This window comes from Carassius carassius, chromosome 20 (assembly GCF_963082965.1).
Source record: "Carassius carassius chromosome 20, fCarCar2.1, whole genome shotgun sequence".
NCBI classification, from domain to species: domain Eukaryota; kingdom Metazoa; phylum Chordata; class Actinopteri; order Cypriniformes; family Cyprinidae; genus Carassius; species Carassius carassius.
In genome coordinates this window covers 1,835,663-1,849,880 of record NC_081774.1, presented here as the reverse complement: position 1 = coordinate 1,849,880, position 14,218 = coordinate 1,835,663, and the positions used below count along the sequence as shown (strand labels likewise).

The 14,218-nt window shown below is 30.5% G+C and overlaps 1 protein-coding gene across 1 annotated transcript in view; it reads right to left on the bottom strand.

The window, feature by feature from the left end:
- Positions 1–14,218, bottom strand: part of LOC132096943 (piezo-type mechanosensitive ion channel component 2-like) — a 79,396-nt gene that overhangs the window by 58,166 nt on the left and 7,012 nt on the right. The window contains exons 2-4 of the mRNA XM_059502628.1: positions 12,406–12,501; positions 6,187–6,312; positions 1,061–1,103 (exon numbers count right to left, since the gene is read on the bottom strand). Coding sequence (XP_059358611.1) covers positions 1,061–1,103; positions 6,187–6,312; positions 12,406–12,501 — 265 coding nt within the window. The remainder of the gene's footprint in view (positions 1–1,060; positions 1,104–6,186; positions 6,313–12,405; positions 12,502–14,218) is intronic.

Here is a 14,218-nt window from a genome sequence, read left to right as displayed (position 1 = left end):
GTGGAGCGTAATGTTATCCGTCTCTGTTTGCTGAAGTACTTCAAGCTGAAAACACATCCCTCTTATCTGTGCAAGATATTACACGCTTCTAAGTGATTTTGTGTGTTGGGAATAAACTTAAGGAAAACAATATCCTTACAGTACCGCACTAGAAAACAAAACTAGTTGCACTGGGCTGTACTTCTATTCGAAAGGTTAATATCACTAAATGGTAATGTATTTTTCTAGGCAAGGCAAATTTATTTATATAGCATTCATTCATTCACAAAAAATTATCACAACTTAAAACTTTTTAAATGATTTAAAAATGGATTTAAAATGAATTTAAAACAGTTAAAAATAAGAAATGATTATATATAAAATACAGTGCATTTTTATATATATACAGTTTATATGTAGATTATATATAAAATACAGTTAATATTATTATTTTGACTGATAATGTTAATTTTTACAACAAAAAATCATAGACAGAGTTATTTTATTTAACTTAAACCCCAAAGACAAAAAAATGCTTTAATTTGTTTATTGAAATATAATAAATAAAATAAATGCAATGTATTTATTATTATTTATATACTACTACTACTATATAGTGATATATACTATACTACTATACTACTATACAAATAATAATCATCATCATCATATGTTTTTTATTATTATTTTTACTTTTTTTTATTGATTAGTATTATTTATGTGTGTAACTTGTTTAAAAGGATCTAAAACGGAAATAAAAATGTGCAAACCTATATAGACATATATCTCTGATAGCAACAATACTCTCTCCTTTCCTCCTCAAAGTTTTCCATAAAAACTCAATCAATAATCAGGGTTGTTTTTGCAGTGCTTGTTGCAGGTTTAGTGTCTTTCTATAAAGAAGCAGTTGTAAAAGACAGACCAAGAGACTTCGCGCAGTAAAAACATTTCCAATTAAAAACCTTTCACATTCACAATAGCAACATGTGAGAGTTTGATAAACAGGCATGAAATGAAACTTTCATAAAATGTTTCCAAGGCAGTTTATAGGCTTGTGATTAAAATAAGCGCTTGGACTCACCTCTCGAAACCAATCTGTCGTATTGACTTCTCCCACGCTGAACCTGGTAAATAGAAAAGATAAAGCTTTACTACCCATTGTATAAGATTTTCCAGCACACTGACTCTGAAAGCGCATGGCTTTCATAAAACAATGACAAGAGCCAAGGAGATTTGCTTTGTCAAACTACAGGGTCACTGTGGGTCATTTCTGACTGAATAAGTGCATCTAGAGACGATTAATGTGATGAGATGACAAGTAATCTTTAAAGATAGCGGGACGTTCGATTTAAAGAGAAGCACTTTTCTACCCTAACTTGCCCTTTGCTCTTTATTTTGTCTAGCTGATTTAATAAATCATTATATTATATTAAACAATGATATTAAATATTACAATAAAAATAATTAATTCAATCGAATTAAATATAAAAATAAATTATTTAAAAAATGTAATAATTAAAATCTTAAAATAATGTAATTAAATAAAAATATTTTTTAAATTATACATAAAATATAACTGATACCAATATAGTCAGTTTGATATAATACTATTTTTTATGAAAATAAAAAAGAAACACATATAGAAATAATAAAAAATTTACCAATATAACATTAAAATAGATACATACTGTAAATGCATACAGAAAAAATAACTGAAACCAGTATAGTCATATTGATATAATTAATAATTTTTTAACATTGTTTTATATCTATATTTTATCCATCTTCTGTTTTTTTAAATGAGAACTGCTTTCTATCTTTAATTACAATTTTCTCTTTTATTTTATTTAGCTGATTTCTAAGATGTATACAAATAAAGCCATTCAAATATTATATTCACTGTAAAATCACTGTAAAGCACGGCCTACTGCTTTAATGTCGGACATCCGTTAGAGCTGCCAAAGGAAAATGAGCTCAACTTCAGATGTGTCTGTATTATTTACAGTAATCGCAAATCAATGCGTCAGACTGTGTTCTTAGTAAATTAGGAGAGTAATTAGGTATTGAATAGCCTTTGAGACTGAAGTCTCTTACAGACTCACTGCCTGGATTCAACTCAACATTACACTGACGGACAATATTACACTGACTGGATGTTTGTCTAATGACACCAACTGAATGTGTGGATGCAATTATTATGAATATCTATTTTTAGAAAAAGGGAAAACACCATGTATCGCTTATCACGACAAGACGAATGGAATTCATTTCATCCCATCAAGGAGGATAGAAACCCATCAAAATTCAACAATATTACAATCAATCTGACTAATACTCCATGATGACTATCTGGGTTATGGTATTTAACTGAACATTTCATCTATAAAACATACTAGTATCTATTTTTATGCTACTAGTACTTATTTTTTAGTTACTAGTATTTATTCCATTAGGTATTAATACTTATTTATTTGCTACTAGTGCGTATTTCTAAGGAGCAAGTACCTTTTTAAAAACTACTAGTAGCCTACTTATTCATTAGATACTCATTCATTAGATTCTAGTACTCATTATACACCAGTACTTATTAGATTCTAGTAGTTATTTGATTAGATACTGGTACTCATTCATTAGATACTACAATACCATTAGATACTGGTACCAATTCATTGGATACTAGTACTCATTCATTAAACACTAGTACTCATTCATTAAACACTAGTACTCAGTAATTAAACACTAGTGATCATTCATTGAATACTAGTACTCATTCATTAAACACTAGTACTCATCCGTTTAATACTAGTACTCATTCATTAAACACTAGTACTCATCCGTTTAATACTAGTACTCATTCATTAAACACTAGTACTCAGTAATTAAACACTAGTACTCATTCATTAAACACAAGTCATTTTTATGAGAAATTAGTATATATTCATTTGGTACTAGTACTCATTCTTTAGACACTAGTACTTATTCATTAGACATTACAATACAAGTAGATACTGGTAGCAATAATTGGATACTAGTACTCATTCATTAATTACTAGTACTCAGTCATTAAATACTATTACTCATTTAGTAGATGCTGGTATATATTCATAAGACATTAGTTTATATTCATTAGGTACTAGTACTCATTCTTTAGACACTAGTACTTATTCATTTAGATACTATATGGCATTAGATACCGGTACCAATTAATTGGATACTAGTACTCATTCATTTAACACTAGTACTCATTCATTGAATACTAGTACTCATTCATTAAACACTGGTACTCATCCGTTGAATTCTAGTACTCATTCATTAAACACTAGTACTCAGTAATTAAACATTAGTACTCATTCATTTAACACAAGTCCTCATCCATTAAATACTAATACTCATTTAGTAGATACTGGTACATTTTTTATAAGAAATTAGTATATATTCAATAGGTACTAGTACTCATTCTTTAGACACTAGTACTTATTCATTAGACATTACAATACCATTAGATACTGGTACCAATCATTGGATACTAGTACTCATTCATTAAATACTAGTACTCAGTCATTAAATACTAGTACTCATTTAATAGATACTGGTACTTATTTATTAGTAAATAGTATCTATTCATTAGGTACTAGTACTTATTCATTAGATACTACAATACCATTAGATACTGGTCCCAATTCATTGGATACTAGTACTCATTCATTAAATACTAGGACTCAGTCATTAAACACTAGTACTCATCCATAAAATACTAGTACTCATTTAGTAGATACTGGTAGTTATTCATTAGATATTACAATACCTTTAGATACTGGTCCAAGTTCATTGGATACTAGTACTCATTCATTAAATACTAGTACTCATTCATTAAATACTAGTACTCATTCATTAAATACTAGTACTCAGTCATTAAATCCTAGTACTCAATAAGTAGATACTTGTACTTATTCATTAGAAACTAGTATGTATTCATTAGGTACTAGTACTCATTCCTTATATACTAGTCCTTATTCATTGAATACTAGTATACAGTATACTAATACTTAATTAGATACTAGTACCTCTTAAATAGATATTAGTACTTATTTGAATGGCGACCAACTATTTTTTTGTTATTGGTAACACATTTCAAATTGTATCTGTTGACTTCTATATGGATCTGTCATTGTACTTCAATGTATTTTAATAGTGACCGCTAGTATCTTTTTAAATAGTACTCTGGTAAGTATTAATAAACTAGTCCTTATTTATTAAAAACGATTACATTTACACTTTATTTTAAAGTCAGATTCTCACTATTAAGGAAGTATCAACTATGATTTTGTGTTAATAAACTCCTAATTACTGCTCATTAATAGTTAATAAGGTAGTGGTTAAGTTTAGATATTTTGGTTAGATTAAGGGATGTGGGCAATGGTTACGCAGAATGAACACATGCTGGTACAGATGAACACTTACTGAGTTCAAAAGTCACACCAGGACAGAAGTGAAAGGGTCTAAGTAAAACAAAAATATCTAATCATCAGCTCTGAAAAGGGTTATAAGAAAGTTAAATGCTTTTGTCATTCCCAGAATCGAAACATTAGAAACAGTAAATAGTCTCCGGTCTCAGCGGGACGTGAGTAATGTTTTCATTATTCAGACGAGAAGAATTGGGAGGGCAAAGACAAATCTAAGTGGCACATTTCCCATAAGCCTCCCGCACGGTTATTTAAAGTTAAAGTAGACATACAAACCATCTCTTCTTGATTTGACATAAGCACAACTTTTTCAGCACATTAAATGTGGATTGAATTAAAATATATTTGTAATGCTGTTCGTGTTTAAAATATTTTCCTATGCTATTCTTTTCATGTTCATTTTTGGCATAAATGTTTTACATACAATATTTCCAAAGTATCAAGAACAAAAACAGTAACTGAGACGAAAAATATAGGTGCAAAGTAAAAAAATACAATTAAGAATTGTAAATAAAACAGGAACTAGAAACATTAATACAAATAAAAAAATAAAAAAAATGCTTGCTTGAAATTTTTAGCCAGCACTCTTGACTAATTCTAATTTGATAAGTTTTTTTTTTTTTTTTTTATTATTATTATTCTTTTTTATCTAATGTACCCGTGCTGGTTGTCAGAGAAAAATATTTTCAATTAAAAAATAATTAAATAAATAATGTAAAAACATGTAAAGAAAACATAAATACATAAAGAATATTATATATATATATATATATATATATATATATATATAAGACAATTATATATAGACAAATGGTCATTTTTAGCTGATTTTGAGGTTATAAATGTCAACATCTCAATGTAATGTTCCCCCGCGTCAGCTGTCAGAGAGAAATATTGCCAATTTGGCTCCTTCATTGACCCATAATTCATAGCTGGCAGTACAATGATAAAACAAGCATGGTCAGCAGAAAGTGGTCAATGGAGCGATGCAGAGATCACTAACACCTCTGAGGTCAGTGACCCTGAGCAAAACTCTGTCCTTGTCTGAACACTCTAGACTTCTTTACAGTCTTTATTTACAGACATGAAGACTAATAATTACGTTTCTTCAACTGATGTGTGACCCACTCGCGCAACACTGTTCATAACTTGCTTTGCTATCAAACAGTGAGCTCATGCAGCATAAAGAGCTGTTTCACAGTCACACAAACATACATAAAGCTTCATTAAACACTTATTGCCTGGGGTCTCTATCTGCCATAAGGGTTTTACAGTCATATGCTGACTGAGTGAATTTCACAAAAAATGTCACATTTCACTCAAAAGTTAAATAAAATAAAAAATGAAGATGAAATAAAACATGAAATAATAATAATAAAAAAATTGCACATACAATTATATTAAAATTACGATTAAAAAATATATAAATAAAATAAATGAAAAATTATAAGGCAAACAATTATGAAAAATATGAAACGGTAATGCTAAAATATAAATATTCAATTTAATATTAGATTAAAAATGTAATTGGAAACAAAAATATATATACAAATCATAAAATAAAAAAATGTATAAAAAAATAAAAAATAAAAAACTTTGCTCCGCTAGTAGTTTTGAAATACTGCAGGCAAAACTTTTTTTTAGTCACCAACATATACTATGGCACATGCATTAACTTGTGGCAACTTTGATGTACCCTTCTGAAAACTCTGTATATTTGTTTTTGAGAGAAAGCATAACTTACAGTTGAATTCAGAATCGATAGAGTTTGCAGCCAGCAAACTGTGGATGGTGATTTGATAGACGATGTGGATGAAGAGAAAGGTCATACTGCAGAAGCATAAAGACTTCAGCAAGTGTCCAGTGTAACCTGGAAGAGAATAAGCCACAGGAACAAGCATCAAGGGTCAGTAAAGATTTGTGTCTGACATGCTGATGAATCATATTATCACCTAATTTATAAGGGCATTTGTTGATAGGATAATAATGTGTTCAAAGAAAGGCAATAAACTTATTGTCCCAATACTAGTCAAATCTGTATTAGATGCCAATAATAGCCAGAAAAGGAGAAATATTGTATATATAATGCAGAACTAATAAACTAGCACAAAATACAGAAGGACTCTTATTTTGAAATGTAGATGCTACCTCCAGCTGCTCATTCCAAAATATGAGGGAATTATCTACAACATATTACAATATAAACACTATAATGTAAACCTTAATTCATCAACTCTTCAACAGTAGATCATTTACTCATCATAAATGTAAAACCTTAAATTTCAACTGAATTAAAAACATTTAAAGTAGATTAATCGCATCCAAAATAAAAGTTTTTTTTTGTTTTTACAAAATATATGCATGCGTACGGTATATATTTATTATGTTTATATAATTAAGCACATTTATGTATATATTTCAGAAAAATATGCTATGTTTTCTATATTAAATAGATTTATTTATTATATAAATTATATAAATATGAATCTAGACATTCATATTTTTAAAAATATTTAATATATAATATATATATAAATATATATATATAAATAAAAAAGAGACACACAAATATATTAAGCAAACAAAACTTGTTTGCATGCGATTAATCCCGATTAAGCGTTTGACAGCACTAATTTAAAGACATTTTAAGAATTAGCAGGAATGCAATATTCAGAATTTATCCAACCAGATCTTACGAAATGTTCAAACAAACAAGTTTCAGGCTAAAGAAGCAAACCAAAGCTCTTTATAAAAAAAATATTATAATAATAACTCATGAAAATCCCAATATTTCCTTGGGTTTGAATGAAATCATGAACGTGTGCGTGTTTAATGCTTCACGTGTGCTATCTGAGATGCTGCTAATGGAGTTGGTGTTGCTAATTTCCCTCAGCACAGGCGTCCGATGTTGTTCTTACAAGCAAACAGCAGCTAATCGTGAGAGCCTCTTTGTTTTAGCACTCTCAAATAGCAGAACACCAAGGTCAAATGAAGTATTAAAGTATTTTTAGAGTGTTTTTCTCTACCAACAATCGATATTTTCCGATGCGGCGCAGGCCCGAGCGCCATCATACAGTATGTAATGCTTCCTAATGGAGATCATTTTAGCCTCAAGTGAGACATAATCATAAGAAAGCAGACGGTGAGAAGCGTTGCTAGATGCTAGCTGCGAGATCTGTCCTGTGCCGGGGATATGGCTTGTCTTGATTTACTCTATAAAACACCGTGTGCTCAACAATTTGAGCTAATTTTCTCCTAACAGGAGGAAGGGCTTGTTAATGCCTGTTTTTTGAGCACCAACAGAACACTCATTCACGTCTTATATTTCATCCCTATCAAATAAAAACTAAAAAGCATGCATGAGGAGGACAACAAGGAGAAAAACGCTAACTGCATCTCTCCTGACCGTCGAAAACTTTCAATTGACTGTGCAGTTTCAGCCACCTCTGTATATTAATAGGCCCAGAAGCTAACTCTGATTCTTGTAATGTAAATCAATGAGATCTATATGACACTGTAGCAGACTACTGACATAAAATTATATAAATAAGCCTCGTTGTCACGCTATATCTCCAACAGAAACTCCTTCAAGATCATTTGTGCATGTAAAAACGTCAAGTTCATTGCTAAAAGCTTTTGTCAAATTTGTAAATGTATTGGATTAAAATCACCTTCCATAACAGAGACTGAAGGTGAAGCTTAATATCACCTGCCTAATGGGTAAAAACACCATTTTAAATGGAGATTATAATTATTATTTAATCATATACCTACAGCATTATGCTCTATGAGACCCTTAATATTACTGTGCTTTATCATCATGATGTAAGTCTCAAAGATGAATCAAGCCAAGATAAATATGACAAAAAATAACTCCCTTATCTATATTCCCAGTGCCCCAGTGTTTAGATAACATTACAGAAAAATACAGCCGATATCTGACACAGCTTCAGACATCACAGATAAAACACTCGCCAAAACCTTCTCCTTTTACTAAAATAAACACTTCAAGCTTCATAAACCTGAGATTCATAAGTAGAAACATTACCGAAATCACATACCAGGGACATTTTCTCAGATAATTGCATATTATTCAATATATATATATACAGTACAGACCAAAAGTTTGGAAACATTACTATTTTTAATGTTTTTGAAAGAAGTTTCTTCTGCTCATCAAGCCTGCATTTATTTGATCAAAAATACAGAAAAAACAGTAATATTGTGAAATATTATTACAACTTAAAATAATAGTTTTCTATTTGAATATACTTTAAAAAAATAATTTATTCCTGTGATGCAAAGCTGAATTTTCAGCATCATTAGTCCAGCCTTCAGTGTCACATGTAACATCCAGTCTATAGACGGTTTCATCGGGCGCACGCGCCTGGACCTAAGTTAACTTCCGGTCTGTGTTGTGTATATCGGTCTGGCTGCAGTGCCTTCTACAAACTCAGTTAAAGTCAAGGTGATGAGTAGACTGAAGTTGGGGTCAGGTGGTTGTGCTGTGGGATGTGTTTCCCATACATTTATTTATTTTTGGAGACTCGCCACAATTTTAAAACTGATCGATTTTCAAAAAGGCTTTGTTGAATAAACATGAGTAACGTTACGTACTGCACGTTTAATAATAATAATTCCGTACATTTATATGTTTAAATATCAAAACGAGGCACAGGTGTTTTTATTTCGCTGTATTTCTGAAGGAAGACTTGCGTGTTATATGCCTGATAAAGCAGCGTTTGAGCGTACCAGCTCTGCTTTGTTTACAGCTGTTGTTACTGGGGAAACCTCTATTTCTCGCGCTTTATGTCTATGCTTTAAAACATCTCCTGCTGGCAAAGAATGAATAAGCATTTTCATTAAGTCCACCTGATCCACGCAGCAAACATATTTTATTTGTTATCAAAAAATATCTACTCTAGAGGGACTTGGCTGTTGTTATTGATTCTATTTGGAAGTCTACCGGAAGTTAAGTTAGGTCTGCAAAAGTGCGCATGCGCAGTAACGTTTGTTTATGTTGTTGCCGTTGAAGCCGTCTATCACATGATCATTTAGAAATCATTCTAATATTCTGATTTATTATGAGTGTTGGAAACAGTTCTGCTGTCTAATATATTTGATCAATAAAAGGTTAAAAAGAACTGCATTTATTCAAAATAAAAAAAAAATCTAATAATATATATTCTAATAATATATTTTCTTTACTATCACTTTTTATCAATTTAACACATCCTTGCTGAATAAAAGCATTGATTTTATTTAAAAAAAAGAAAGAAAAAAAATTACTGACCCCAAATTACTGACCAGTAGTGTATATTGTTATTACAAAATATTTATATTTTAATAACATAGCTTCTTTTTTTTTCTTTTTATTCATCAAAGTATCCTAAAAAAGTATCACATGTTCAGAAAAAATATTAAGCAGCAGAACTGTTTCCAACTTTGATAATGAATCATCATATTAGAATGATTTCTAAAGGATCATGTGATAATGATCCTAAAAATGCAGCTTTGCATCACAGAAATAAATGATCATTTAAAGTATAATACATTTAAAAACAATTATTTTAAATTGTAATAATATATCACAATATTACATTTTTTTCTGTATTTTTGATCAAATAAATGCAGGCTTGATGAGCAGAAGAAACTTCTTTCAAAAACATTAAAAATAGTAATGTTTCCAAACGTTTGGTCTGTACTGTATATATTAACTATCTGGGCCTTTTAAATGTTGAAATGATGGCATAAATCTTACTGTAAAAATAAAAGTCGATAATTACTCATTTTATCCCCAAATATGTACTCAAATTTTCATTAGTATCAGTATTGATATTATTGAAACTTGTCTTCATTCATAGTACTTTTCTACACACATATATAATAAAAAATATATATTAAATGTCATTATAGTATGTTAATTATATATAGATTTATTATACTATTTTGAAAAAAGCATATTCAATTAATAATTTTAAAGTTTTCTATGCATATTTTAGTCCTACAAATAACTTCCCCTGCACTTTAAACGTGAAATGTAATGTGACCAGGATGCAAAAGTGAACTTAATTTAACATCTTAACTGTTTTTGAACATAGACTTGAAAGTGCATGATCCAAACCTACATTTTTATAATTCATGACTGAAAACATTTTGTAACATGATTTTGATGTACCATTTTCATGGTAATGCAATGTTTGAATTTAAAATGGGGTTCAAAGGATGAATATATAATTTCTGATTATTTTCTAAAGAGAAAAAGGCAACAAAGATGACTGTTATTTGACAAAGGTCTGAACTCCTGTTATGATGCAGGTTTTTGGGTTGCACTCTTGTCATAAATTAACCTATTACATTTCCTACATAATTTTTAACGAAAAAGATTGGTAAAATATCTATTAAGGAGTCTTAGACCCTTCCAACGATATATAGTTTGTCATAATTAGGATTTAAGTGTAATATAGTGGAAGTAAACGTAGGTGAATTACAATCTTATTATTATTTTAGGACCAGAGTAAGACAGACATTTTGAGCCTTATCTGCATAAAAAAAAGCAAAAGTACAAATGTGCATGTGTAAATCTTCAAGTTTGCACACAACTCTTTTTCCACCTTATTGTATATTGACTGAAACACAGACACCTTTCTGTTTTGCAATTGCATAACCCAAAATCATTGCAAAACTCCAGCATCCATTATATTGTTTCTTTATAGTTTCACATCTGCATATTCACACCAAAAATGAGCATTTGATAAATCTGTGCGAAGCCCAGAATGCATTGCTCTTACTATGAGCACAGGTCTGCTTAACTATTGATGAGTGTAAGTGGACCACTTAAAAAAGTCCATGTCCTCTTCCTCTTTCATCTTATTCCACGAAAACCTTCTCTTATACATAATTAACAATCAGAAAACAAACATCCGAGCACAAAACTGCTGCCATGAACAGAGCAGAAATGGATGAGATGTTCAGAAAACAATATCATTATTCACTCTAATGAGATAATATTTAGATCATATTTGAAATGCACTACTGTTCAAAGAGCGAATACTTTCTTCAACAAAGATGCATTAAATTGATCAAAAGTGACAGGAAAGAGGCCACAAATGATATATATTTCAAATAAATGCTGTTCTTTCGAACTTTCTATTCATCTGTAAATCCTGAAAAATAAAACGTATCACCGTTTCCACAAAAATATGAGGCAGCACAAGTTTTTTTAATACTGATAATAATCAGAAATGTTTCTTGAGCCGTAAATCAGTGAAGATCATGTGAGATTGAAGACACAGTGATGCTGAAAATACAGGTTTGATCAAAGAAATAAATTATATTTTAACAGATATTCAAGTAGAAAACAGTTATTTTCAATGGTAATAATATTTCTAAATATTTATCTTTTTATTGTATTTTTAATCAAGTAAATGCAGCATTAACCCAAACTTTTAAATAGTAGTGTGGCTTTAATTAAATTGACTAACATTCTAACATAATTGGTGCATAAAATTAATCCCTGCACATTATGCCGTGACATTTAAATAATGCTTTGCTCTTTGAAAGACTATGAGAGAAACATTTCAATATGTTGTCATTCATATCGGCCTCATCGAGGTCAACAGCTCAATTCTATTAAGGGAATAAAAATCACACCGATCAGTTTCTCTAAGGCTTAAATCTTCCTCGCCTCGTCGGATTAACACAGATTTACCATAATGTTCTCATCTATTATTCAGCATGACCAGCAAACCTTCACTGCATCCTAAATCTCGATCTTCCTCCTCACAATCTACAGGCTCTCCTGACTGTAGCTGCATCAATTAATGCTTTGTTAATGCTTCTGCTCCATTGGATTTTCTGCATGAGGCACTAAAGCTGGTTTCAGGAGGAGACAGATGCGCTTCCTGAATCAGATTTGTGACACTTAGGGAAGAGTTAGTGCTGGTGCAGTGATGATTCTCACCTTGCATGGTTACACTGGAGGGTTCGGGGAACAGAGGGATGAGGAGGAGGTAGAGGAGGTAGATGAAGGACAGTCCATTGTACCTGAACAGACATGCTGCGGAGAGAACATATCGACATGTTAGAGGAATCTGGAGTTTAAAAAAAAGTTGTATTGCATCACACATTGGCTTCAAATGAATGTCCTCGCAGACCTTTAGTCTCTGTCTGCGCGCCTGACAAATCATTCAGTGCCACACACACACACACACACACACACACACTTGGAGAGTTTCCTAAGGTTTCCAGTCTGCTCTCATTCACTCTTTCCATGAACTTTATTCCTCACTGGATCGAAAGAAGCTCAGAAGACTAAATAAAGCACTTTGTCATGTAAAACTGTTGTGACGAGAATAATGGCATATGAACCTCTTGTTGTTAATCTTGCGCGTTTGCCATTTTATGAGCTGATGCTGTGAATATCACACATTAATTTCACTACCAAACATGGAGCTCAGCGGCAGACCTCGTCTGAACCAGACAGAAATGACATCCTACTTTCTGGAAGTGTCAAAAAAAAGAGGCCAAAACTACAAACTGCCAAAATACCTATTATACTGTTTAAGATTGTTCAACAGCCAATATATCTCTAATCTCTACTATAAAAAAAAACAAAAAAAAAACATTTCTGACAGAAAAAGCAATAGAAGAGTGAAGTTAAAGTGCAGATATCATGGCCACAGGGACTTTCCACTGCAATAAAAGACTCTTAAATATTGAACCACATTGGCAAACTTGAGCACAATATGGAAAGGTGATAATCAAAAACCAGTGCAAACCCAGAGAGACATTATAATGCATGGTTTTATCGTGATCTCAATATGTTCTCATAAAAATGAAGTTTTGTCTTACGGCTCTTAAGAGACGTGCTCTAGTTAGTGCTGAAAACGGATGGGAATCGTAAGGAATTTAATGATTCTGGCTGTGATTCTGATCCTTTAACGATTCCAGTGCCTTAATGATTCCATTAACGAGCGTTTTAGTACTTCTGAGGAAACACCAAATACTTCATGTAATACTTATGGCAACCTATTGTTTACGTATATTGCAAACAGAATCACAAACAAAAATACTGTATGTTTAATTACCTTTAAACTGTTTTAAGTGTTATTTGTTACATAAACTGTATGAACAGAATGCAATGCAATTCATGCTTGATTAAAACATTTGCCAAATGCATATGTAAATGGCAATTATAAACAATTATAAAAAAAGTTATTGAACACGTATTGCACACGTATTTAGAGACTATTTTGAAAAAAACTATAATATAATATTAAGAACAAATATATATATATACACACACACACACGCACACACACATATATATATATATATATATATATATATATATATATATACAGGGTTCTTTAGTAAATGTTATAATATAAAGAGCCCTGTATATCAAACTTGTTGTAAAGACATACATAAACCATTTAATTAATTATTAAAAAGAGAGTGCTATTTTATTTGTCATTAATATTTTTTAATATATATATATATATATATATATATATATATATATATATATATATATATATATATATATATATATATATACTGTATATAAATACAATTATCTTTTCCTTCTAGAGAAACCTTTTGTCATTTTGTTGTGCGTTATTGCCAGTTTTAATCATTTAATCACTGTACAAATGCTACACTAAATCCTGTTAATTGGTTAAGTTTCCATACTATATACAGTAAATAAATGTAATTACATTTAATGTAATTTTACAATAAAATACTTTCAAAAATGCTGTTTTTGGAAGTGA